The 26,533-nt window shown below is 42.8% G+C and overlaps 1 protein-coding gene across 2 annotated transcripts; it reads left to right on the top strand.

The window, feature by feature from the left end:
• Positions 1-4,633: 4,633 nt before the first annotated feature.
• On the top strand, positions 4,634-23,905 carry ralba (v-ral simian leukemia viral oncogene homolog Ba (ras related)). Of its 2 annotated transcripts, XM_041844720.2 has the most exons (6): positions 4,634-4,780; positions 11,013-11,150; positions 20,377-20,546; positions 21,121-21,329; positions 21,632-21,809; positions 22,005-23,905. In XM_041844720.2, the coding sequence occupies exons 3-6, from the start codon at positions 20,433-20,435 to the stop codon at positions 22,128-22,130; spliced, it is 627 nt and encodes a 208-aa protein (XP_041700654.1). In that variant the 5' UTR covers positions 4,634-4,780; positions 11,013-11,150; positions 20,377-20,432; the 3' UTR covers positions 22,131-23,905. The 2 variants fall into 2 exon arrangements, with proteins under 2 accessions (XP_041700654.1, XP_041700653.1); XM_041844719.2 differs by lacking the exon at positions 11,013-11,150.
• The last annotated feature ends 2,628 nt before the right edge of the window (positions 23,906-26,533 follow it).

Genomic DNA, 26,533 nt, shown 5'->3' on the forward strand with positions numbered 1-26,533 from the left:
AACTCAACTCGTCGTGTTTGGAGGAGGAGGAATGCTGCCTATGACCCCAAGAACACCATCACCACCGTCAATCATGGAGTTGGAAACATTATGCTTTGGGGGTGTTTTTCTGCTAAGGGGACAGGACAACTTTACCGCATCAAAGGGACGATGGACGGGGCCATGTACCGTCAAATCTTGGTTGAGAACCTCCTTCCCTCAGCCAGGGCATTGAAAATGGGTCGTGGATGGGTATTCCAGCATGACAATGACCCAAAACACACGGTCAAGGCAACAAAGGAGTAGCTCAAGAAGAAGTACATTAAGGTCCTGGAGTGGCCTAGCCAGTCTCCAGACCTTAATCCCATAGAAAATATGTGGAGGGAGCTGAAGGTTCGAGTTGCCAAACGTCAGCCTCGAAACCTTAATGACTTGGAGAAGATCTGCAAAGAGGAGTGGGACAAAATCCCTCCTGAGATGTGTACAAACCTGGTGGCCAACTACAAGAAACGTCTGACCTCTGTGATTGCAAACAAGGGTTTTTCCACCAAGTACATTTACATTTCATTCATTTAGCAGACGCTCTTATCCAGAGCGACTTACAGTTAGTGAGTGCATAAATTTTTCTTTTTATATACTGGAATCGAACACACAACCCTGGCGTTGCAAATGCCATGCTCTACCAACTGAGGTACATCCCTGCCGGCCATTCCCTCCCCTACCCTGGACGACGCTGGGCCAATTGTGCGCCGCCCCATGGGTCTCCCGGTCGCGGCCGGCTACGACAGAGCCTGGATTCGAACCAGGATCTCTAGTGGCACTGCGCCACTCGGGATAGGCCTAAATAATGTTGTATCATAGGGACACCTGTTGATAAGAATAAACAGAATAGAACAGAATATGTACACTGCATATATAAAACCTTAAGAACACCTGCTCTTTCCATGACAGACTGACCAGGTGAATCCAGGTGAACGCTATGATCCCTTATTGATGTCACTTGTTAAATCCACTTCAATCAGTGTAGATCAGGGGTGTCAAACGTACGGCGAGATGATTTTGAAAAAATAAAAAAAATAAAAAAAATAAAATAATAATTGGTAAAGTATAAAAATGCGCTGCAATTTTTCAATAAAATAAACTGCTGTTCCAATTGCGTCCACTGGATGGCGCAATAGCAATTGTGTTAAGCAAGCAAACTGTTTATACCGGGGCAGAGCAAGTAGGTCAAGCACGTGCAGCCAATGAGCTACTTTGTTTTGCCCGCGATATTTATTACGGCTTCTACTTTTAACATTATGTGCTTTGGCACCCTCATTGCCCCAATATCTCTGTCAAAAAAGAGAAAAGTGGACGCAGAGTGCAGAGTGTTCCAAGAAAAATGGTCATCCTATTTAATCACGGAATTGAATGGGAAAGCTGTATGTTTGGTGTGTTCAGAGCATGTTGCAGTACTGAAAGAATATAACCTTCGTCGCCACTATGTGAGTCTTCATGCCGACAAATATGACAACTTTCAAGGACAGCGGAGATGAGAGAAGGTGAATGAACTGTTGGCGGGTCTGAAGAAGCAGCAGTCTGTGTTTACTCACAGCCGAGACATCAGTGACGCTGCAGTGAAAGCTAGCTACCTCATTGCTAATGAAATCGCAGTGGCTTCAAAACCATTTAGTGAGGGTGAATTTGTAAAAACATGCATGATGAAGGCAGCGGAGATTGTGTGCCCTGAAAATCGGCAGGCTTTTGCAAATATCAGCCTGACAAGAAACACAGTTGCAGACAGGATTTCCGATCTTTCAGTGGATTTGGACAGCCAGTTGAAGCAAAAAGTAAAGTCATTTATTGCGTTTTCGGTTGCAATTGATGAAAGCACGGACATTACAGATGTTGCACAACTGGCCATTTTTTCATCCGCGGATTTGATGACACATTGACCGTCACTGAGGAGTTCGTGGAGTTGGTGCCGATGACAGATACAACGACAGCAGCTGATATTTTTACCGCACTCGTCGGCGCGCTGGACAGGGTCGGAGTGGACTGGTCCCGCGCTGTCAGCCTGGCTACAGATGGTGCGCCCTCAATGATCAGGAAAAAAGCAGGCGTTGTGACAAAGTTCAGAGAGAAAGTGCAATCTGCAAATGGAGGACGTGATTTTTAGACTTTTCACTGTATTTTGCACCAGGAGGCTTTGTGTTGCAAGTCATTAAAGATGGATAACGTCATGAAGGTGGTCATCCAAACTGTTAATTTCATCCGATCCAGAAGCCTGAATCACCGTCAGTTTGACAGCCTTCTCAGAGAGAAAGACCACATCTATGGCCTGCCATACCACACTGAGGTAAGATGGTTAAGCCGAGGTGCTGTGCTGAGGCGTTTCTTTGATTTACGAGAAGAAATTGAACAGTTCATGGAAGAAAAGGGCAAACCAGTGTTAGAATTTCATTCCGCAGAATGGATGCCGGACCTTGCATTTATGGTGGATGTTACAGAGCACCTGAATAACTTGAACAAACAGCTGCAAGGGCGCAACAAAGTTGTCACGCAGTATTATGACAGCATACGTTCTTTCAAGTTGAAGCTGTCATTGTGGGAGACGCAACTTGCCGGTGGTGATGCAGCTCACTTCCCCTGTCTGAAAAATGTGTGCGCGACCCAACATGTGGCAGACATGAAGCGGTTCAAAGATAAAATAACGGGACTGTTACGGGAGTTTGAGCAACGCTTTCAGATTTATATTTATATGTTTTTATGTTGATGTGCTATTGTTTTTAATTGATTTTATTTTATTTGTATATTTAACCTATTCTTGACTCTGTGGTTCTTGCACTTGTTTGGGGAACAGGATTTCATTATTTTTATCTACATTTCTGCCTGAGAAATGACACCCTGATATAGTTCTGTGATCTGTGATATACTTATGTGAATCACTGAGGCATTGTGTGTTTGTGTGTTCTTTGTCCTCAGAACTTTCAAATAACGTGAGGTGTTTTATGATTAATAGTGATGTTGTGCTTTTGGACACTGTCCTCAGGCTCCAGCTTTATGTTTATATGTTTTTATGTTGATGTGCTATTGTTTTTAATTGATTTTATTTTATTTGTATATTTAACCTATTCTTGACTCTGTGGTTCTTGCACTTGTTTGGGGAACAGGATTTCATTATTTTTATCTACATTTCTGCCTGAGAAATGACACCCTGATATAGTTCTGTGATCTGTGAAACAGTTCTGTTAATCACTGAGGCATTGTGTGTTTGTGTGTTCTTTTTTCTTTAGAATTTTCAAATAAACTTGACGTGTTTTATGATTAATAGTGATGTTGTGCTTGTACTATTTTGGACACACTGTCCTCAGGCTCCAGCTTTATGTTGTATGTTGATCGTATTAAAACAAAGAAAACAATCTGAAGTTGTTGTTTTTAAGTTATATATACCATGATTTTTCCGGTCCGGCCCACTTGGGAATAGATTTTCCTCCATGTGGCCCCTGAGCTAAAATGAGTTTGACACCCCTGGTGTAGATGAAGGGGAGGAGACAGGTTAAGTACTAAGTCATGTTTTGCAGTGGGGTCAAATACTTATTTCCCTCACTGTATCTGTGCATGACAGTGCAGCAGACTCAGTTCCCCTACCAGAAAACACGTTATACCGTAAAGTGATGTGCATTCACGCACAAATGCAGATGTCTTGACCTCGTTTGCGAGTGTCGGCTCACTTGATCGCAGCCTCAATATGTCGGGGCATGGACTCTACATGTTGTTGAAAGCGTTCCACAGGGATGTTGGCCCATGTGGACTCCAATGCTTCCCACAGTTGTGTCAAGTTGGCTGGATGTCCTTTGGTTGGTGGACACGGGAAACTGTTGAGCATGAAAAACCCAGCAGCATTGCAGTTCTTGACACAAACGGTGCGCCTGTCACCTACTACCATACCCCATTCAAAGGCACTTACATCTTTTGGCACACATAAACAATCCCTGTTTCAGTTGTCTCAAGGCTTAAAAATCATTCTTTAACCTGTCTCCTCCCCTTCATCTACACTGATTGAAGTGGATTTAACAAGTGACATCAATAAGGGATCATAGCGTTCACCTGGATTCACCTGGTCAGTCTGTCATGGAAAGAGCAGGTGTTCTTAAGGTTTTATATATGCAGTGTACATATTCTGTTCTATTCTGTTTATTCTTATCAACAGGTGGCCCTATGATACAACATTATTTAGGCCTATCACCAGCAGCAAGACATCCTACACATCTTATTTAAACCTCTGTCAAATGTAATCCATAAAGAAAACCAGACAAAATATAACTGAGAACTGATTCTGTGTTCATACATTTACACAAACGAAAGACAACTAGGCCTATGTATGAAAATCAGTATTCATACAAGGTGCAGTGTACCTATTCAAATGCTTTCAAACGCACCCCTCTCTTCCATAAAGTAGCTCACTGCCCTAACACAGATGGATTGCTGAAAGGAGAGAGTTATCCCATAGCTTTCTTCGATCCATGTCACTCCCAGTCAGAGATGAGCCTACTACTTCAAGTAAGGCGGGAAGTAAGGATGCATTTAACAGTATTTGACGAGGCCATTTGGAGTGCCAGCGCCAGAGAGCTGTTGTCGACATCATATCCTGTCGTGTTTCCGGCTCCCTGCACGTCCGGAAAGGGGGGGTTTGAGTTGCAGCAGACGGTCGGTCTGTGTTGGAACAGTGGAAGTCGGCAGCTCTATGCCTCGCTATTCACCATTAATGCACTCATCAAGATAGCAGCAAGAAAAGGGGAAACGTCAAAATCTTGCTTTGGTAAGCTTTCATAAATATCTCATGAATAAATATATATTTATTACAGAGCATTTCTATGTAGCCATAGGGCTACGTCTCTGCTCTTACAGAGTGAGGAAAGGAAGGAAGGGAGTGAAGGACAACCCGCCTCGACTGGTAGGTAGCCTAACTACAATCTTTAGATTTGCAGACTATGGGCATAAATGCTCATATTTGTGACTCCTCTTTGAAACGACCATAATACAATTATTCCAAGTGGTAGGGCCTTTACCAGTTGCACTTGTCCAATTGAAAGCATACTCCCTGAGGTAACGGGGATGTGGCACGAGGATAATAGAAGTCCTTTGGAGACCGGCATTATTTTTATACATTGTTGCACTTGGCGGTATAATGGACTAGTAAAACAACAATGTTGCTTTAATATTGTTATTGTATCAAGGCCTAATCAACGATCATTGATGGTTAGGCTGTATCACTGCGATCTTTTCTTATGTTTATTTATTTTCTGTTAGTCAGCTGTTTTGATTAATGTAATTTAAATCATATTAAATCCTAGTATTTAATCCTAGAATGTAATCTGATCCCTGGCCATGACCCACACACATAAAAATAAACATTTCCATTTCACACCTAACACTTATACAGGTTACACACTTGTAGATGTGTGAAACAGGACAAATATAAGCATCCCCTATTTGACCTTTTTAATGTTTTAATTATTTTACTTAAGATACAGTAGGCCTATTAGATAGGCTACATATTAGATACAGTAAGAGTGTGTTAGGCTGCTGTATCTCTGATGGCTTCCCCAGAAACAATGTTTCATTTAGCTCGCCCACCATGGATTATCCTAACAGACCATTTTGTAGGTAATTACACTGTTAAAACATTGTCTTTTAGGCTAATATGACGTTAGGACTACATCAACCAGAGAATATGCATAGGAGGATACTTCACATCTTGTTCCTTATTTGCCTTATGCATGTAAACAACACTGTGCTGCCGACATGGTTTTGTACCATGCATACATTGATTTTACAGATGTCTGATGAGATGGACACACCCAAGGTAGCTCACATGCATGTGTGTTTAGTAAAATCTGACCGGTCAGAAAAACTATATTTTCCCATAACATTTTGTCTGTACATTAGGACACACTTATCATGCATGAGTTAGTATCTTGTCTCTTTAAAAAAGGAATGACATGTATGTACTGCCCTGTCAAAATAGTTCACCAGGTCAACAGAGGAAGGTTACTAAGGCCAATAAGTAATGGCATTTTAATTTGTTACCAAAACCGATGCATGTATGGTCCTTGGACTGAATTCTATTAGGTGTTGAAATTATTTGTTTTAAACATGTAGGCTAATAACACATCCTTCCTGCTGATGCTCAACAACAATCATGTCATGTAGCCTTTATGAAGTTTATAAATTACTTAAATATTGCCTTTTTGTTTTAATTTGAATGCTGCATGTCTGTTATTCTGCTACTTCTTACTGTTGTTCTTTGAATTGGGTGTAACCTTTATATGTGGCCTTTATCACATGACAGCACCCTTATCACCAGGGTGTGGGAGGGGCACACACACACACACACACACACACACACACACACACACACACACATACACACACACACACACTTTCCTCTCTCTCCAGCGTTCTGACCATACTGTGCTGTGATATGTTAACATAAGACACTGGCCGTGCAACTTAATATTATGAAGGTGTTCCTAATGTTTGGTAAACTCAGTGTAAATTAAATAAAAATAGCCTAGTACACACACCAAAACTTTTCAAATGTTCAAATCAAAAGGTTATTGCACAGAAAAACGTGGACAGTCAGGTGCATCACAAATTCAGAACCGCTGGACAGCAACATAATAAACTAAAGCACTGATCATTGAGAACGAGATCAGAATGACTGCTAAGGCTTGATCCATAAATTAAATCATGAAATAGGTAGCCTAGCCTACAAAATTAAAACACACATATGTTTAAATCAAAAGGCCTGATTATAATGACATCAATAAAGCAGCCACATACCGAGTCCCCGGTGCCGACACATTCAGAAATCAAAAGATGGTTTAGTATTTAGTTTAAAAGCTCTGATGAAGGCCAAGAGAACAAGAAACACTTTTCAGTGAGAAAACAGAAATCCACTTTGGGTAAAGAAAATATAGAAAATAGTTATGTTTTCAAAGATGTACACTCTTAGGGGGGAAAAAAGGTGCTATCTAGAACCTAAAAGGGTTATTCGACTGGCCCAATAGGAGAACCCTTTGAATAACCCTATTTGGTCCAGTTAGAACCCTTTCCACAGAGGGTTCTACATGGAACCAAAAATGATAATACCTGGAGCCAAAAAGTGTTCTCCTATGGGGACAGCCGAAGAACCCTTTTGGAACCCTTTTTCTAAGAGTGTTGTAGCCTACGATGCAATACTCCCGGGTGGCGCAGTGGTCTAAGGCACTGCATCTCAGTGCTTGAGGCGTCACTACATACCCCCTGGTTCAATTCCAGGCTGTATCACAAATGGCCGTGATTGGGAGTCCCATAGGGCAGCGCACAATTGGCCCAGCGTTGTCCGGGTTTGGCCGGAGTAGGCCGTCATCGTAAATAAGAATTTGTTCTTAACTGACTTGCCTAGTTAAATAAAGGTAAAATAAAAAATAAAATAAAAATGTAAGGAGAAGAAAAACGACTTAGCCTACATTTGAACACCACCGCAGAAGCTTTGGGCATCTTCCCAATTAAGTAGCCTAGTTTGGCTACTTGAAGAGAACTAGGGCCTATCACTCGCAGCCCACATCTTCCAATGCATTGTTGAAACGTGTGCGTCGAATTCTACTAGATGAAGACCCAAAATGAGACTAACATCCTGGCATTTAAACCATACTTGATTTTTCGAAATGTCGTATGCTATTAAACATTCTATTTTCGCATACTGAGAATGCATCATGCGTGATTGCGTTGTTTCCCGCTATTCGTTGATTTCGGTAGCACATCTCCATATCTAATTGATCAGCTATTGTCAAAGCCGAAATCAGTATGACATCCCGGCATTTAAAGTATACTCGATTTTAGAAATGTCGCATGGTATAAAACATTTTTTTTCTCGCACACTCAAACGGCCTACTATTTAGGACGCAAGTGTGGGTATTCGGACACGGCCAGTGAGCTGTGCAATAGTAACATCCCCATATTAAGCTCTCTGCGCCTCAGGGTGGACCAAGTCCTAGTTTCATTCTCTCTCTTGAGGAATAGAGCATGAACAAGATCCACCCATTTTGATTATATTATGCGTTCCTCTGTTCTGTCATGTGTTAGTGCCACATTTAACTCTCGAGTGCAGCCAGTTAACCTTAACATTTACCTTGTTAAGTGAAACTGCTGACTAAAGTATATCCTCCATCAACTGGACCAGTTGTTGTTGGCTGTTAACACATTCCTGACAATATTGCAAAAGAAATCACAGGAAATAATAATTTCAAAATCAAGGGAATCAAATCAAGGGAATCACAAGGAAATGAATGATGCTGAAGTGTAGTAGCCTAGATATTCCATATGTAAACATAGGCCTGTTTGTACAGCTGGTGTTGCCTTGTGCTTCCATTCCTTGTGCTCTTTCAATTTCAGAATGGCACCCAAAATAAGGTTGTATTCAGAGCATTCTTCTCTCTTTGAAGGCAGAATGTAGAGACCGCCCTATCAGATCCTAATTCAGGTCCCCTTAACAAGATAACATGTCGTTTTACAGTAGGAGTCCTGTCTAGTCTTAATTCACATCTTTTTCAAGTTGAACTTCAGATGACCAGACCAGTATGTCTGACTCTGAATGTGAAGGCATTCACATTCTCCTTCCCACAGCTGGAGTGTTCGTGTTAGGTGTCTTTGACCCTAACTGAATAAACAGTTTTGTTAATAACCCATTAAAGTCAACAGACTTTCGTTAAGTGAAGTTCTGAGAGATTCTGAATGTCTTATGACAAGGATTATTAATGGGTAATGATGGGGGGTATGCATGGTGGTCATAAATGAATACTTTCTCCTATGACAAAAAAGTGGCATGCAAGGCCTTGACTGTCTGATGCTGTTCTGTCTCAGTGAGACTGCTTTATTTCCCTCACTGATTGTGAAGGACTGTCAGCATCTTTGTTTCTGTGGAGAAAGGTCCTGAAAATGGTACTGGACTGGCCCTGAATTCTTTCTCTCCCCCGAGCCCTAAGACACTCACTCAGGCTGTGGATGTTTATGTGACTGTCTCAGAGTTACCCAAGGCCCTTTCGTTTAAAATGGAATCCCTCTGGTTACTTCCTGTTACTGGGAGCTGTCAAAAAGAATATGACAAGTATTATCTGATGTAGCAGGAGAGCCGAAAATATGGGTTTCCTTCAGGGTTCTTTCTTTCCAGTTTAACCTGACAACAGTTCAGTTAGCCTATCTCCGCTCCGATCCAAGACAGAGAACCTCATGCACTATTTCATTATCTTCCTAGTGATTTTAGCTGACTGTCTCTGGCCTGGCCTCCTGTCCTGTCTTCTCGAAAATCATTCAGAATGTAATGACATCTGAGTAAGAAGAGGACCATCTGCTAATGATGTTGGCAGTGGAGGTTGAGCTAGACAGGCACAGACATACAGCCTTTCTATATAACTTGGGAAAAGCTCATTTTCTCAGTCAGTTTAGGATAAAGAGAGACTGATCCTCATGCCATCAATCGTCTGCTCTGGGTCAGAGGCAATGCTGTATATTCTGTTGTGAGAGTCAGGTCCTATCACTGACCTCCTGGTGATGAATGCCTTGTTGGCTGGCTTCCCCTTGTGCCTACTGGAGAGAAGGGAGAGGAGTTGAAGTAGTGGGAGCCAGCCACACCTGGGTTCAAATACTATTTGAAATTCAAAATACTTTAGGTGTGCTTGATTGACTATGCCTGTTGTAATGGAGCCAATGGAAAAGTCCCAAAAGTTCCAAGCCCCACCTGCCTGGTATTCCAGGTAGACTAAAGCTTGTCTCTGTTTTTGACTGAAGCCGGGGATGTCTTCACGAAATGCTTGTTTTCTCACTGCATGTCCTAGCAAGCCCTGGGAGGTGGCTGGTCCCCTCCTGTTGTAATGGAGCCAATGGAAAAGTCCCAAAAGTTGCAAGCGCCACCTGCCTGGTTTTACAGGTAGACTAAAGCAAACGCTCAAAGTATTGGAAAGATTTCAAATAGCGTAGTATTTGAGACCAGGTCTGGGTGGTAGTGGGTACCAGCCCTTCACCCTCCCTGGACTATAACATGTCCACAAGCAGGGCCTCTCTAGGGAGGCTGGGCTGAGGGAGGCTCTCCTCTCGCCATAACCCACCCCTGTCTGTCACCGAGTAAGCTCCTCCAGCTCTGCTCAACTTCACCCAGAGCCCAGACCCACTCATAGTCTGCTGACTTTGACAAGGAAAAAAAGGGCTCTTATAGCTTCTCTTTTTGGCCCTGCTTAACTTATGTATCTGCCAGCTAGTTTGTGGTTTTTGTATCCCTCTTGCCTTCTTTACCCCTCTACCTTTCCTTTCTCTCCTTCCTTCCACATCTTTCACTCGCTCTCTCTGACTGAAGCTGGGGATGTCTTTACGAAATGCATGTTTTCTCACTGCATGTCCCAGCAAGCCCTGGGAGGTGTCTGGTCCCCCTGAGCTTGTGCATCTAACACAGGAAGTTAAGCCAAAAGCATAGGCTCACTACCATAGGAACAGGCTTTGATAATAATCTGACATGTCCTCCTTAGGCCTAAATGGAATGCAATCCAATGTATGGATTCTATGTGTTTAACCTTTTTGTGATTATTTTAATTTTAACACCAATAACACCAAGCAAAATGACTACAAATGTAAACAGGACTATATTCTGCCTTACAACTAAGTACAGACTACAGTGAGAAGCTAGCTATGCATTCTTCATATATATCTTTCAAGACATGGGCCTTATTCTGAAGTAGGTCGGTCCGGACCGTCGTTGCAAAGGTTATTCTTATCCCCTCCTTCTCTTACATACTCTACTGTAGTACAGATTACATAAGGCCATGTTCTGGTCCTCTGTAGCTCAATGTGGTCCTCTGTAGCTCAATTGGTAGACCATGGCGCTTGTAACGCCAGGGTAGTGGGTTCGATCCCCGGGACCACCCATACGTAAAAATGTATGCACACATGACTGTAAGTCGCTTTGGATAAAAGCGTCTGCTTAATGGCATATTATTATATTATTATTCTGTTTTTAGGAAACAAGGCTTGCTGTAGCTCTACCACAGGCCCATACCATACTACTCTAATTTCTCAATGAAGAACAATGTCCCACGGTCTCATAGCCTAGGCCTAACTCTGCCATCAGTCTGTCCCTGACTGTGTTCTCTGTTGAGGTAAGTCTTAATAATCACATTTATGTGGCTAGGTATGTTATGCTGTCTCTCTCTGTGCCCGCTGTGCATGATAGTGTCTCTCTGTGCCTGCCTGTGCTCTATTGAGGTAGTAGGCCTACATCTCATTAGACTAACTCAGGCTGTGTGTGTCAGTGTCTCTGACTGCCTGCCTGTGTTGGGGGACACTGCTCGAGGGCCTCTCAGGCTGATTACAGTACATGCCACTGCAGATGTGTGGCATTCTCCCACTCATGTCGAGCGCCAGCTGGTAATCTCTCTATCATGGTAATGGAACTGTGGGTTATGTTGCCAGAGCTGCACTAGCAGCGTGTGATATGGCTGTAGTGGGAGATAGACAGAGAGCCAGGGGTCTGGGGTCTGTTCAGTGCTTAGAGGGCCCCGGCCGTGTCAGGAGTTGGATGAGGGGCTGATATGTTTATCGCCATCGCCATTGCTCTGACTAGGAGGTTTTGATTCAAGGCCACTATGGCCACATAGCATCTGAGTCAGAAGGATGTGAGTGGGATGTGTAGGACAGATATGAGCGTCGCCATCACTCTGATCACTGTCGTTTGATTCCAGGCCACCACATAAAAGCATATATATATCTGTTAGCATATCATTTATCATAGCATATAATTTAGCATAGCATATCATTTACCGTAGTATAGCATTTAGCATAGTATATAGCATAGCAGATAACATCTGTTAGCATCTTCTTCCTGGTTATTCTACCACTATGTTGAGCTCCAAGCTCCTCTCTGGAGATCCCAAAGATCCCCTTGCGTCCTTCACTCTAGGCAGCCAGGCACCCCTGATCCCTGAGAGGGAGTTGAGATGAAGTGGGACCTGCCCTGTCTCCATGGTAACCTATTGATTGGAGCCTAGGGGCCACTGTGTGAGTGTGTGTGTGTGGGGGGGGGACAAGACAACTAGGAGAGGAGGATGCCGTTTATTTATTGGAAATAATGGAGAGTGAGCTGTAAATTAATACTAAAGATCAATAAATGTACCCGGGTCTCTAATGTAAGGAAAGGAAAGAAATAGAAAAGCTGAGAGGGTGCTTAGGAGTTGTATGAGTGTGTGGTAGCAGTATGGGATTGGGAGGGAGTGAGTATTTGAGGAATGTAAGAGGGTGTCATTGGGAGGTTCCCTGTATCCCCTGTATAAGTGAACACCCCCTAATCATCCCCAGATGGACTGGATACTGAACCCCAACTGAAAGACTACTCCTCTCTGATGTCATCAAAAAATTACATATGGTGTTTTTACTCTACATATTCCAGAACATTGTGCATAGCTATATGGTCCTCTAAAACCTATAAACATACAGTTGAAGTCGGAAGTTTACATACACCTTAGCCAAATACATTTAAACTCAGTAAAAATTCCCTGTCTTAGGTCAGTTAGGATCACTACTTTATTTTAAGAATGTGAAATGTCTGAATAATACTAGAGAGAATGATTTATTTCAGCTTTTATTTCTTTCATCACATTCCCAGTGGGTCAGAAGTTTACATACACTCAATTAGTATTTGGTAGCATTGCCTTTAAATTGTTTAACTTGGGTCAAACGTTTCGGGTAGTCTTCCACGAGTGGGTGAATTTTGTCCCATTTGTCCTGGCAGAGCTGGTGTAACTGAGTCAGGTTCATAAGCCTCCTTGCTCGCACACACTTTTTCAGTTCTGCCCACAAATGTTCTATAGGATTGAGGTCAGGGCTTTGTGATGGCCACTCCAATACCTTGACTTTGTAGTCCTTAAGCCATTTTGCCACAACTTTGGAAGTATGCTTGGGGTCATTGTCCATTTGGAAGACCCATTTGCGACCAAGCTTTAACATCCTGACTGATGTCTTGAGATGTTGCTTCAATATATCCACATAATCTTCCTTGCTCATGATGCCATCTATTTTGTGAAGTGCACCAGTCCCTCCTGCAGCAAAGCACCCCCACAGCATCATGCTGCCACCCCCGTGCTTCACGGTTGGGATGGTGTTCTTCGGCTTGCAAGCGTCCCCCTTTTTCCTCCAAACATAACGATGGTCATTATGGCCAAACAGTTCTATTTTTGTTTCATCAGACCAGAGGACATTTCTCCAGAAAGTACGATCTTTGTCGCCATCTGCAGTTGCAAACCGTGGTCTGGCTTTTTTGCTGTTGTTCTGGCATTGATTTGCACTTTTCGCACCAAAGTACGTTCATTTCTAGGAGACAGAACGCATCTCCTTCCTGAGCGGTATGACGGCTGCGTGGTCCCATGGTGTCTATACTTGCATACTATTGTTTGTACAGATGAACGTGGTACCTTCAGGTGTTTGGAAATTGCTCCCAAGGATGAACCAGACTTGTGGAGGTCTACAATTATTTTTCCTAGTTCTTGGCTGATTTCTTTTGATTTTCCCATGATGTCAAGCAAAGAGGCACTGAGTTTGAAGGTAGGCCTTGAAATACATCCACAGGTACACCTCCAATTGACTCAAATGATGTCAATTAGCCTATCAGAAGCTTCTAAAGCCATGATATAATTTTCTGGAATTTTCCAAGCTGTTTAAAGGCACAGCTTAGTGTATGTAAACTTCTGACCCACTGGAATTGTGATACAGTGAATTATAAGTGAAATAATCTGTCTGTAAACAATTGTTGGAAAAATTACTTGTGTCATGCACAAAGTAGATGTCCTAACCGACTTGCCAAAACTATAGTTTGTTAACAAGAAATGTGTGGATTGGTTGAAAAACTAGTTTTAATGACTCCTAAGTGTATGTAAACTTCCGACTTCAACTGTAAGTAAAAATGTGTTAGATCAGCCCTTATATAAACTCAGCAAAAAAAGAATCGTCCCTGTTTTAGGACCCTGTCTTTCAAAGATAATTCGTAAAAATCAGAATAACTTCACAGATCTTAATTGTAAAGGGTTTAAACACTGTTTCCCAGGATTGTTCAATGAACCATAAACAATTAATGAACATGCACCTGTGGAACAGTCGTTAAGACAGACGGTAGGCAATAAAGGTCACAGTTATGAAACCTTAGGACACTAAAGAGGCCTTTCTACTGACTCTGAAAAACACCAAAAGAAAGATGCCCAGGGTCCCTGCTCATCTGCCTGAATGTGCCTTAGGCATGAGGACTGCAGATGTGGCCAGGGCAATAAATTGAATGTCCGTACTGTGAGACGCCTAAGACAGCGCTACAGGGAGACAGGACGGACAGCTGATCGTCCTGGCAGTGGCAGACCACGTGTAACAACACCTGCACAGAATCGGTTTATCTGAACATCACACCTGCAGGCAGGTACAGGATGGCAACAACAACTGCCCGAGTTACACCAGGAATGCACAATCCCTCCATCAGTGCTCAGACTGTCCGCAATAGGCTGAGAGAGGATGGACTGAGGGCTTGTAGGCCTGTTGTAAGGCAGGTCCTCACCAGACATCACTGGCAACAACGTCGCCTATGGGCACAAACCCACCGTCGCTGGACCAGACAGGACTGGCAAAAAGTGCTCTTCACTGACGAGTCACGGTTTTGTCTCACCAGGGGTGATGGTCGGATTCACGTTTATCTTCGAAGGAATGAGCGTTACACCGAGGCCTTTACTCTGGTGCGGGATTGATTTGGAGGTGGATGGTCCGTCATGGTCTGGGGCGGTGTGTCACAGCATCATCGGACTGAGATTGTTGTCATTGCAGGCAATCTCAACGCTGTGCGTTACAGGGAAGACATCCTCCTCCCTCATGTGATACCCTTCCTGCAGGCTCATCCTGACATGACCCTCCAGCATGACAATGCCACCAGCCATACTGCTCGTTCTGTGCGTGATTTCCTGCAAGACGGGAATGTCAGTGTTCTGCCATGGCCAGCGAAGTGCCCGGATCTCAATCCCATTGAGCACGTCTGGGACCTGTTGGATCGGAGGGTGAGGGCTAGGGCCATTCCCCCCAGAAATGTCAGGGAACTTGCATGTGCCTTGGTGGAAGAGTGGGGTAACATCTCACATCAAGAACTGGCAAATCTAGTGCAGTCCATGAGGAGGAGATGCACTGCAGTACTTAATGCAGCTGGTGGCCACACCAGATACTGACTGTTACTTTTGATTTTGACCCCCCCTTTGTTCAGGGACACATTATTCAATTTCTGTTAGTCACATGTCTGTGGAACTTGTTCAGTTTGTGTCTCAGTTGTTGAATCTTGTTATGTTCATAGAAATATTAACACATGTTAAGTTTGCTGAAAATAAACTGAGTTGACAGTGAGAGGACGTTTCATTTTTTTGCTGAGTTTATGATCTATTCTAGGGAACGCCCTCCACACGTGCATTTATGAATGTAGCGAATTAGGGGTGTTAAGAATTCAGAAGAGTGAATGTACTACTAAGCGACTAGGGAGGTTGGACCAGGCTTGAAACAGAGACCCAGCACCCTGCTGCCCAAATTTGTCAAAGAGTCCTCTGTGTGTTCCTCTGCTTGGGATGGTTAGTATGCATTGTGGGGTGTCTGGCAGCTCGGATTGGGGAGCTGCCTTACCTCACAAATTAGCCACAGAATCTGCATTTTAACTGAATGGACCTTACATACTGTTTCAAATATGATATTTAAAGGAAGTAAACATTGAAAAATTGCAATAAAAATAAAAATCAATCCCTCTCTCTGCTTCTCCATTATTCATAAGCCATCTGATGATAAACAAGGGGTGCGTCCCAATAATATTTCCTTTCTCCTGAAGTGTGCACTCGTTCACTACTTCCTACAAATCTAAAAGCATTGGATTGGTCGAGGCATGGGCGTTTAACCATATTTCTTATACCAGTCAATTCCTTTCAAATCATTGAAGGGACGTGAAGAAGTGCACACTTTGGGAGGAAGGAGGTAATTGGGATATAACCAGAGTCTGTGAGTATTCCCCTGAGCTCTCTGTCCCTCTGTGCAGGGTGCTGCTTAGGTTACAGAGGAAATCCCCTTCCCCCTAAACACCTGCCTTGTGACTTCAACTGTAAGAGCCCACTCTGGCCACAATCAATGCAACACTAGTCCATAAGCTATCTACCATACTTATTCTAGAGAAAGACTAGAAGGGAACTTGCTGCTCGTACCATTCACTGTGTGGAAATAGGGTAAAGAAAACAATAGCTTTTTGTGTGTCTCTCTCATCAGTGAGGAATTATGGTTGACAGTTGCATGTTAACAGGTGATGAGGAACTGGCTAGTCCTGGTACTGTTTTAGAGGGAAGTGAGAAGTGAGCTCGTCCAGAGGAAGTGCATACTGTAGCTTGATTGAGAGCCAGGGTTTTAGAAAGGGGAAGGGAGGCCTGCTGGGGGATGTTTTCTGGGCTTGCAATAATTTACATATTAGTCATTTAGCAGACGCTCTTATCCAGAGCGACTTACAGGAGCAATTAGGGTTAAGTGCCTTGATCAAGGGCACATCGACAGATTTTTCACCTAGTCAGCTTGGGGATTAGAACCAGCGACCTTTCGGTTACTGGCACAACGCTCTTAACCACTAAGCTACCTGCAATCCCCCTGTTTTCCCCATCACATTTTTCAGAAAGTCCCCAACTGGCCTTTAAGGTGAAGGCAGGGAGAGTCATGCCAGACAACTGCATTCTGAACACTTTACCAGAGAATATGTTGAAATCAAACAGCAGTTACAGTATGCTAACATACTGGTCCCATCACGGCTCATGTTTTGAAACTCAAGTTTTATAGCTTCAACTTATTTTTAATGATTATGGAAGGAAGGAAGGAAGGACTGACCAAGAGAGGGACTGACCAAGATTTGTTGAAGACGTCGTAGCATGACTAACTGAATGAATAACTGATCTGTTGTTGATCAAGTTACGTTATAAATTCAATCAGATTGTTTTCCAGTACTGTACTTCTATTTCAGTCAGTGTGTTATTGATGAGTCACAGTATAAAATTACATTTGTAAATGGCAGGATATGTTCTGTATCACATTAATATGGACCTGACTCTGGCCTCTGAAACCCATAATTTCAGTCAATGTTCTGTTAGGTTGACTACTGTTTAATTGCAGTAACCTGTACACCATGTCGCCTGTCACCTGACTTTACCCTGACTGATCTAACCTGGCATGTCTCTAGCAGCAGTCACCTGCTCTGCTCCTCGTCCCTTCCTCCTGCCCCTCCTCCCCCCAGTGTCCCGGGCTGAGCTCCTATCCTGACGTGTGCCTTGATTGGCCCCAGCCCTCCCCTCCCCCTTATCGCCTCTGCTGTGGAGAGGGTTTGAGGTCACCCTGATCAAGCACTTCTCATCCAACAATGCACTGATCTACAGATAAGTATTTGTAGTGTACAGAGTAGTACACATGCAGAGGAGTCCTGACTGAGGCCTGTTTCTATCCTACACTGCATATTATACATTACACTGCAATAAATAGGCCTACTGGATAGGCCATGGGAGGCTAAAGGCTGAGCCAGGAATTTCCCAGTGTCGCACTGTTGTGGGCTATTCGATGTCGGAATGTGCCAGGACTGTGTAGAGAACATGGCACTGCCTAGCGGGCTCTTCTCTGCTGCTATATGGACTCACTGAGCTGTCTGTTGTATGTGATCTGGAAGGGTGGAAGACAGTGGAGAACAATGTCTGCCTGGCCCTGTGCCTGGCTGTGCTGTATGGACTCACTGTATCGTCTGTGTGCAGAACATAGGCTTCCTTCTGCCTGCTATATGGACTCAGTGTATTGTCTGGGGAATCCTAATGAATTCCTGCAGCCTGGCTGTACGCTCCAGTCATTTATATTTCAGCAGCTCCTAGCTGTCAGACACAGACCGACCAGGCAGATAGGCCTAGTACAGCCTTACAACCCTCTACTGTACTATGCTGTGTATATAGGTCAGGTAGAAAGCAGTGTTTTCTGCTGGGGCCGGGGACGCAGGGCTGCCCTCCATTTAACCTTAGCGTAGACTTTAATTGACTGGCCCTGAAGTTAGAGGAAATGAAGGAAGATCCCATGACTCCGACTCATTCTCGATGGGCCTCTCATCTCATTCACAAGCCATCTTAGTTTTTTTTCTTCAATGAGCCTACAATGACAATGACATTATCCATAATGATACTGTAATAATACTGTAATGTAGTGTAGATTAGGGAGTAGCATTGGATTGGTACAACATTTTAAATTGAGACCTAACTGAAAGTGAATGAGTGATAAACTAGGCTGAGCGGTTCCGCTTCTCTTGCTCGGTCTCATTGTGTGTTAGATGGAAGTAACACATTTACTGTACCTCCTGTTTTAAAGTGCTGAGCTCGTCACTCAGCAGGTTCAGGCTGCAGAAACCCGGTGTGTCCTTCCTGTCCGCTCAGGGCTGCCTCTGTCGGCCTCTACGTCGCCATGGTTACTAGAAACAAAGACAGGACATTACACGGGCAGACCCGTTTTTTCTTGTCAGGAAGATCCAGGGTGACCAGGCCTCCGCTCCTCCCTTCATCCCCCCAGTTAGTGGTTTTACCTTGATGAAGCTATTTGTTTTCTGCTGTAGACATATCATAGCTTACCTGTGGCCAAGTGTGCAGGAAAAACACTTGAGTGTCCAGGTTTGTTGATCGATATACTCTACAGTAATGAAAAATGTTGTTTGCTTTAAATTCACGATCAAGATTATACCTCTCTATCCCGGATGCCATTTATTTGACTTGACTTTACAGTCAAACAGTAATGTGCACACCCAGTGAAACACTGTTTGAGTGTGTTTATGTCGAGCTGACAGGTTTGCTGGTATGGAGGATCAGACAAGAAGACATTCTCATGAAGCTGGGAAAGCTCTGGGTTTCCGAAGACAGAAATCCCCTGAGGCAGGATGAGAACCGGGGACTAGCAAAGTTTCCACCCCTCTAAACAGAAACTCTCAGCCAGATTCGGGCAAGTCTATAGGCTAAATGTCCCCTCTCGAATATGATCAGTGATGAAAAATCAGCGTGATGGAACTTTAGTTGTCACATCCCACAGTCCGTCAACAGATGTCACTGGGCAATTCCACAGTAATGGAATAAATTTTTCTCGCTTTAAAATATCTTTGAAATCAATGGTTTTTGTTTGGTATACATTTTAAAGTGGAAAATCAGAGTCTCAGCGTAATTCCGTTACCATGGATTTGCCCTACTACCATTTATGTTATGTGCATCAGTCCATGAGAGATTACCTGTACAGGTGTGGGGTGAAGGTTGTCATGGTAACCAGCTAAGCTTGGCCATGGCCGTGCCTGGAGGGAGGGGTAGAGTGGAGAGAGTTTCAGTAGACTACTATGCTACACCGAAACAGGAAGAACAGGGCTTGGTCCCTTCCTGGACAAAGCCTTCACAACAGCGTGAAGGGAGAGGTTACAGGATGTTACAGGATACAGTTAATTTTCCAGCTCCAATTAATCATCATTACAGTGACTGTATGAGGGGAGTTGCTTGGAGATTACTTCACATGTGTGTGTGGTCAATGTGTGTTGGAGAGTTGCCTAAAAAATAATAATCTGCTATTTCCATGACTTTCTGTTGATAACTCACAGTTCGAACACTTCTCTAAGAAGTTCTAAACCTGTTCTCGCTGAAGCTCAAAGGCCATGATTGTTAAAATATATGGCAGACGATATGTTATTAAACTGCTTTGTCAAGGGCTATCAAGTTGGCCAGAGCAATTATAATTTAACCCACTGAACTAGGTTGACAAAATGTCCCTAGGCACTAAAAGTCACCTGAAAGCAATTGTACAGTTTTCTGTGTATGCAGATCTATTGCCCTGCCCTGAAGGTATCTTACTGCTTCCTTTGAGGTTTTCTATGAGTTAGGCTGTCCTTAAAATAGGGATTTATCATGGTTCAAAATCCCACCCTACAGTAGGCATGTGTTTGATCGGTGGTATTGCCCTTTAGATGGTGAACCCCACTAAGTGAGCTATTAAAGTCTGCTGTGAGATTCATGACCAGCCTATTTGGCAGTGTGGGGATGAGGTTTGGGACTGGCTGCAACGTAGACTGGTTTGGTTTCACAAGCTCGGTTCAACTATGTGTAAGGTTTTGTGAGTGCTTTTCATCTAACAGGTTGACCATCAGTTTTAGTAGGCTCTGTGATTGACTGGGCAGTGTGTGTGTACAGTGTGTAGGACTGTTGCTGTGTGTATTATCTGGATTGTATGTGTGTGTGTGTGTGTGTGTGTGTGTGTGTGTGTGTGTGTGTGTTCACTGACTGACTGTTGTACTTTCTGTCTCTACAGGTGGTTTCAGTGAGTGTTTGGACATAGTGACGGTGTGTGTGTGACAGATACCAGCGATGGCTGCCAGTAAGAGTAAGACCCAGAGTTCTCTGGCCTTGCACAAGGTCATCATGGTGGGGAGTGGTGGTGTGGGCAAGTCCGCCCTCACACTGCAGTTCATGTATGACGAGGTGAGAGCACGACACACATACTTGTTAGGGCTGGGAATTTCCAGGGACCTCACGATACGATATTATCACGATACTTAGGTGCCGATACGATATGATTTTATTGCGATTCGATGTTCTAAACATATTGCTCACCATATGTCTGCTGCAGAAGGACAAGTGAGAACCATGAGAAAACGAGTTTTGATCAGTCATGGAAATAAGTGCTGAAAACAAATTGGCTCCCTATTTAAAATGAATATGGAGAACAAGCTATGAAGGAAAAATACTAGCGTTTTGGTGCAGGTACAGCAAACTAGCGTAAAAAATAATATTGCGATATTGTCAAAACGATACGTTATATCGTCAAAAATAATATCCCGATATTTAACTGTATCGACTTTCCCTCATCACTAATGCTTGTTCCTTTTTGTCATATGTTAATGTTTCAAAGCTGTATTGTGTAGAAGCTTAGTTTTCTAACTTGATACACCTAATCTTCTTGACGATGCCTCCCAGCTTATTTCCACATTACACTCTGTGAAGTACTGTAGTGACTGATGAATCATTCTGACAGTTCTGTGCTTCCTCCTCCTAGTTTGTGGAGGACTATGAGCCCACCAAGGCAGACAGCTACAGGAAGAAGGTGGTGCTAGACGGAGAGGAGGTCCAGATCGACATCCTCGACACGGCTGGACAGGAGGACTATGCTGCCATCAGAGACAACTACTTCAGGAGCGGAGAGGGCTTTCTGCTAGTCTTCTCCATCACAGAACACGAGTCCTTCACAGCTACTGCAGAGTTCAGGTTGGTCCCATGACTAACTCCTCATGTATCCTAACATGGCATTAAAGGCAGCCTAATGTGAATCAGACTGAACACTCACTATGACAGTAATGAAAGAAGACTTGGAAGCTATGATTTGCTTGCGTGTGTGTGTGTTTGCCTGCGATATAGACCTATGTTTGAAATAATTTCCATGACTTCTTGATTGTAAGACCATACACCTCTATTCCCTTTTCCCTATGTTTGTCCTTTGCACCTGACCTCAATAGTTGCCTCTGGATCCAGATAAAGTATTTGTAATGCGTGTAATGTGTGTGTTTTAGGGAGCAGATACTGCGGGTGAAGGCGGAGGAGGATAAGATTCCTCTGTTGGTTGTGGGGAACAAGTCTGACTTGGAGGACCGCAGACAGGTCTCTGTAGACGAGGCCCGAGCCAAGGCAGAGGAGTGGGGGGTGCAGTATGTAGAGACATCAGCCAAGACACGAGCCAACGTCGACAAGGTACAGTCTGTGTGTGTGTGTGTGTGTGTGTGTGTGTGTGTGTGTGTGTGTGTGTGTAATTACTGCAGACAATTATGTTCTATATGCCATTTTCAAGGTGATAAAGTGATACAGAAATAGTGGTGGACTATCACTTTGATAATTGTCTGTTCAGGTAAATGTGTGTGTTAACATTGTTTATTTTCAATTCTCAAGGTATTCTTTGACCTGATGCGGGAGGTGCGAGGCAAGAAAATGTCGGAAAACAAGGACAAAAACGGCAAGGGAAAGAACAAGAATAAGAACAAGAAGAGCTTCAAAGAGCGATGCTGTTTACTCTGAACCCAACATGGACCTTTACAACACAAAACGCCACAATCTATCGTTACGCTGAGGAACCAACCAGCTCAGAATCACATCAGAGCATCCATCCTCACGTTGAGTCAAAAGTTTTAGATTAGTTTTTAATCTGGCCATAGTAGTGTTGTTTAGCAGGTATGGGGTCAGTTCCATTTCAACTCTGTCAATTCCGGAAGTAAACTAAAATTACAGTTCCAATTTTGCTCATTGCTTTTCTAGAAGTGAAATGGAATTGAACCCAACCCAGGTGTTTACCACATTCTCAACCACTGTTTTTGCATCTAAAACTTAAGGTTAGATAGATAGCTTGACTGTTTATTGTTTTTAAAGGAAGGTGACCATTGTTCTTCTACTCTGTGACTTGAACTGCAACGCCTGATAACAACCCAATGACCAAACTGCCTCCAACACTAACTTCAGTCTGCTTGGATCTTGTTCTGTCTATCTCAATAGATCTGTCCTTTATGATCAACTTATGATTATACCATTTATTTTAATCAAGAATGGGACTTGGGACATTTTTGTCTAGAATGGGAATGGATCTGTGAATGGGGATTGTTTCAGTCAAGCACAGAAATGTAGCGTAACTCATTTAAATGCTTTTCACTGATGTCTATGTGGTCATGGATATCAACACTAAGCTGTGTTTCTTATTGAAAAAAATAATATTTTCTAGTTAGAATTGGGAACTAAGACTGAACTTGTCATTGTTTCCTCTACAATAGGATAAAGCAATTGTCAATCAAGAAGGCTCATTGCCTAAGGATTCAAAGCACGTGATATTATTAGGGCCAGGAGTTTCTCCGGGTCAGTTTACATTATCAGGAAAAACTCCTGGCCCTAGTCTAAGATGGATGTTGAGGTGTGAAGTTGTAAGAGTTTACTAACCAGAGGTCCTGTGGCAGTTAGCAGGTAGTGTTTCTGGAGCCACCTACTGGCACTTATTGGGCACTTCCTGGTAAATACAGGAACTGAAATGGAGCTTCTGCCACATCTGTTAGTCCATGCAATATGGGTCAGTTGGCACCATAAGAGGAGAGTGAGATTTAAGTACACTCTGTGTTGCCATTAACTATCAGCCAGTCACCTTCAGCTTTGGGTTATTCATATTTATACTTGTTATGGATTGTATTCTAATGCGTTTGTAGAAAGTGCACTACATTGTTGCCAATACCTTAAAAAATAAGAACTCTTCAAACTTCCCATGCTGGAGAATGCTAAAGCGGTTTCTGCCAACACCATTAAGAATATCATGATATAGGCTACCAACTCACTACCAAATCACCCCTCTCTATATAAATAATGTTTGTTTATTAACTGAGTGTATGAATGTATGTATGTATGTGCTTCAGACAACAGTTGATACTTCTGGATCATTTGTGTCTGTGTGAAATAACTTGGGTCATGTTCATTAGGCACCAAATGGAACAAAACGGACTGGCACAGGGAGGGACTACCTGGACATGTCCAATAGGAAATTGTCATTTTCGTTTTCAGCTATAAACATTTAAAAACGTATTGTGCCCTAATGAACGCTACTCTGGTGATTGTTGGATCAGTCACTCTGTTCTGCCCTACAACAGTAAAGTAACATTTCCAACAACCACTGTCCTAATCATTCTGCGCTTTTATAACAACGTGTGACACTACTGTTTTCTTTTAAAGCTAGTCTATTGTTGCTAGGTTTTTCACCTTATTTTCTGAACAAAAAATACTTCAAAATATGTTGCCAAATAAATGCTTTTTTTCTTTGTAAAGTTGGTGGTCTTCTTTCGCAATGTAAAAGGGTCAATCATGAAATATATTGGATTCAACTTGTTAGAATTAGACAATGTTGTCTTTGTTGATATGTGTTGAATGTATATTTTGAAATGCCTACTTGTCTTTCAGTACATGATACATCTCATATTTCCTTCAGAATTCTAGTGTAAAGTAATGTATTGGTAGGGAAACAAACATGTCATACAGTATCTTCTACAGGTCATTCACAGTACATGTAGATCTTGCTTTAGATCAGGGGTGTCAAACTCATTTTAGCTCAGGGGCCACATGGAGGAAAATCTATTCCCAAGTGGGCCGGACCGGAAAAATCATGGTATATATAACTTAAAAACAACAACTTCAGATTGTTTTCTTTGTTTTAATACGATCAACATACAACATAAAGCTGGAGCCTGAGGACAGTGTGTCCAAAATAGTACAAGCACAACATCACTATTAATCATAAAACACGTCAAGTTTATTTGAAAATTCTAAAGAAAAAGAACACACAAACACACAATGCCTCAGTGATTAACAGAACTGTTTCACAGATCACAGAACTATATCAGGGTGTCATTTCTCAGGCAGAAATGTAGATAAAAATAATGAAATCCTGTTCCCCAAACAAGTGCAAGAACCACAGAGTCAAGAATAGGTTAAATATACAAATAAAATAAAATCAATTAAAAACAATAGCACATCAACATAAAAACATATAAACATAAAGCTGGAGCCTGAGGACAGTGTCCAAAAGCACAACATCACTATTAATCATAAAACACCTCAAGTTATTTGAAAGTTCTGAGGACAAAGAACACACAAACACACAATGCCTCAGTGATTCACAGAAGTATATCACAGATCACAGAACTATATCAGGGTGTCATTTCTCAGGCAGAAATGTAGATAAAAATAATGAAATCCTGTTCCCCAAACAAGTGCAAGAACCACAGAGTCAAGAATAGGTTAAATATACAAATAAAATAAAAACAATTAAAAACAATAGCACATCAACATAAAAACATATAAACATAAAGCTGGAGCCTGAGGACAGTGTCCAAAAGCACAACATCACTATTAATCATAAAACACCTCAAGTTATTTGAAAGTTCTGAGGACAAAGAACACACAAACACACAATGCCTCAGCGATTCACAGAAGTATATCACAGATCACAGAACTATATCAGGGTGTCATTTCTCAGGCAGAAATGTAGATAAAAATAATGAAATCCTGTTCCCCAAACAAGTGCAAGAACCACAGAGTCAAGAATAGGTTAAATATACAAATAAAATAAAATCAATTAAAAACAATAGCACATCAACATAAAAACATATAAACATAAATCTGAAAGCGTTGCTCAAACTCCCGTAACAGTCCCGTTATTTTATCTTTGAACCGCTTCATGTCTGCCACATGTTGGGTCGCGCACACATTTTTCAGACAGGGGAAGTGAGCTGCATCACCACAGGCTTTGTTGCGCCCTTGCAGCTGTTTGTTCAAGTTATTCAGGTGCTCTGTAACATCCACCATAAATGCAAGGTCCTGCATCCATTCTGCGGAATGAAATTCTAACACTGGTTTGCCCTTTTCTTCCATGAACTGTTCAATTTCTTCTCGTAAATCAAAGAAACGCCTCAGCACAGCACCTCGGCTTAACCATCTTACCTCAGTGTGGTATGGCAGGCCATAGATGTGGTCTTTCTCTCTGAGAAGGCTGTCAAACTGACGGTGATTCAGGCTTCTGGATCGGATGAAATTAACAGTTTGGATGCACTTTCTCTCGGAACTTTGTCACAACGCCTGCTTTTTTCCCGATCATTGAGGGCGCACCATCTATAGCCAGGCTGACAGCGCGGGACCAGTCCACTCCGACCCTGTCCAGCGCGCCGACGAATGCGGTAAAAATATCAGCTGCTGTCGTTGTATCTGTCATCGGCACCAACTCCACGAACTCCTCGGTGACGGTCAATGTGTCATCAACTCCGCGGATGAAAATGGCCAGTTGTGCAACATCTGTAATGTCCGTGCTTTCATCAATTGCAACCGAAACGCAATAAATGACTTTACTTTTGCTTCAACTGGCTGTCCAAATCCACTGAAAGATCGGAAATCCTGTCTGCAACTGTGTTTCTTGTCAGGCTGATATTTGCAAAAGCCTGCCGCTTTTCAGGGCACACAATCTCCGCTGCCTTCATCATGCATGTTTTTACAAATTCACCCTCACTAAATGGTTTTGAAGCCACTGCGATTTCATTAGCAATGAGGTAGCTAGCTTTCACTGCAGCGTCACTGATGTCTCGGCTGTGAGTAAACACAGACTGCTGTTTCTTCAGACCCGCCAACAGTTCATTCACCTTCTCTCATCTCCGCTGTCCTTGAAAGTTGTCATATTTGTCGGCATGAAGACTCACATAGTGGCGACGAAGGTTATATTCTATCAGCACTGCAACATGCTCTGAACACACCAAACATACAGCTTTCCCATTCAATTCTGTGAATAAATAGGATGACCATTTTTCTTGGAACACTCTGCACTCTGCGTCCACTTTTCTCTTTTTTGACAGAGACATATTGGGGCAATGAGGGTGCCAAAGCACATCATGTTAAAAGTAGAAGCCGTA

Source organism: Coregonus clupeaformis, chromosome 23 (genome assembly GCF_020615455.1).
Source record: "Coregonus clupeaformis isolate EN_2021a chromosome 23, ASM2061545v1, whole genome shotgun sequence".
Classification (NCBI taxonomy): Eukaryota; Metazoa; Chordata; class Actinopteri; order Salmoniformes; family Salmonidae; genus Coregonus; species Coregonus clupeaformis.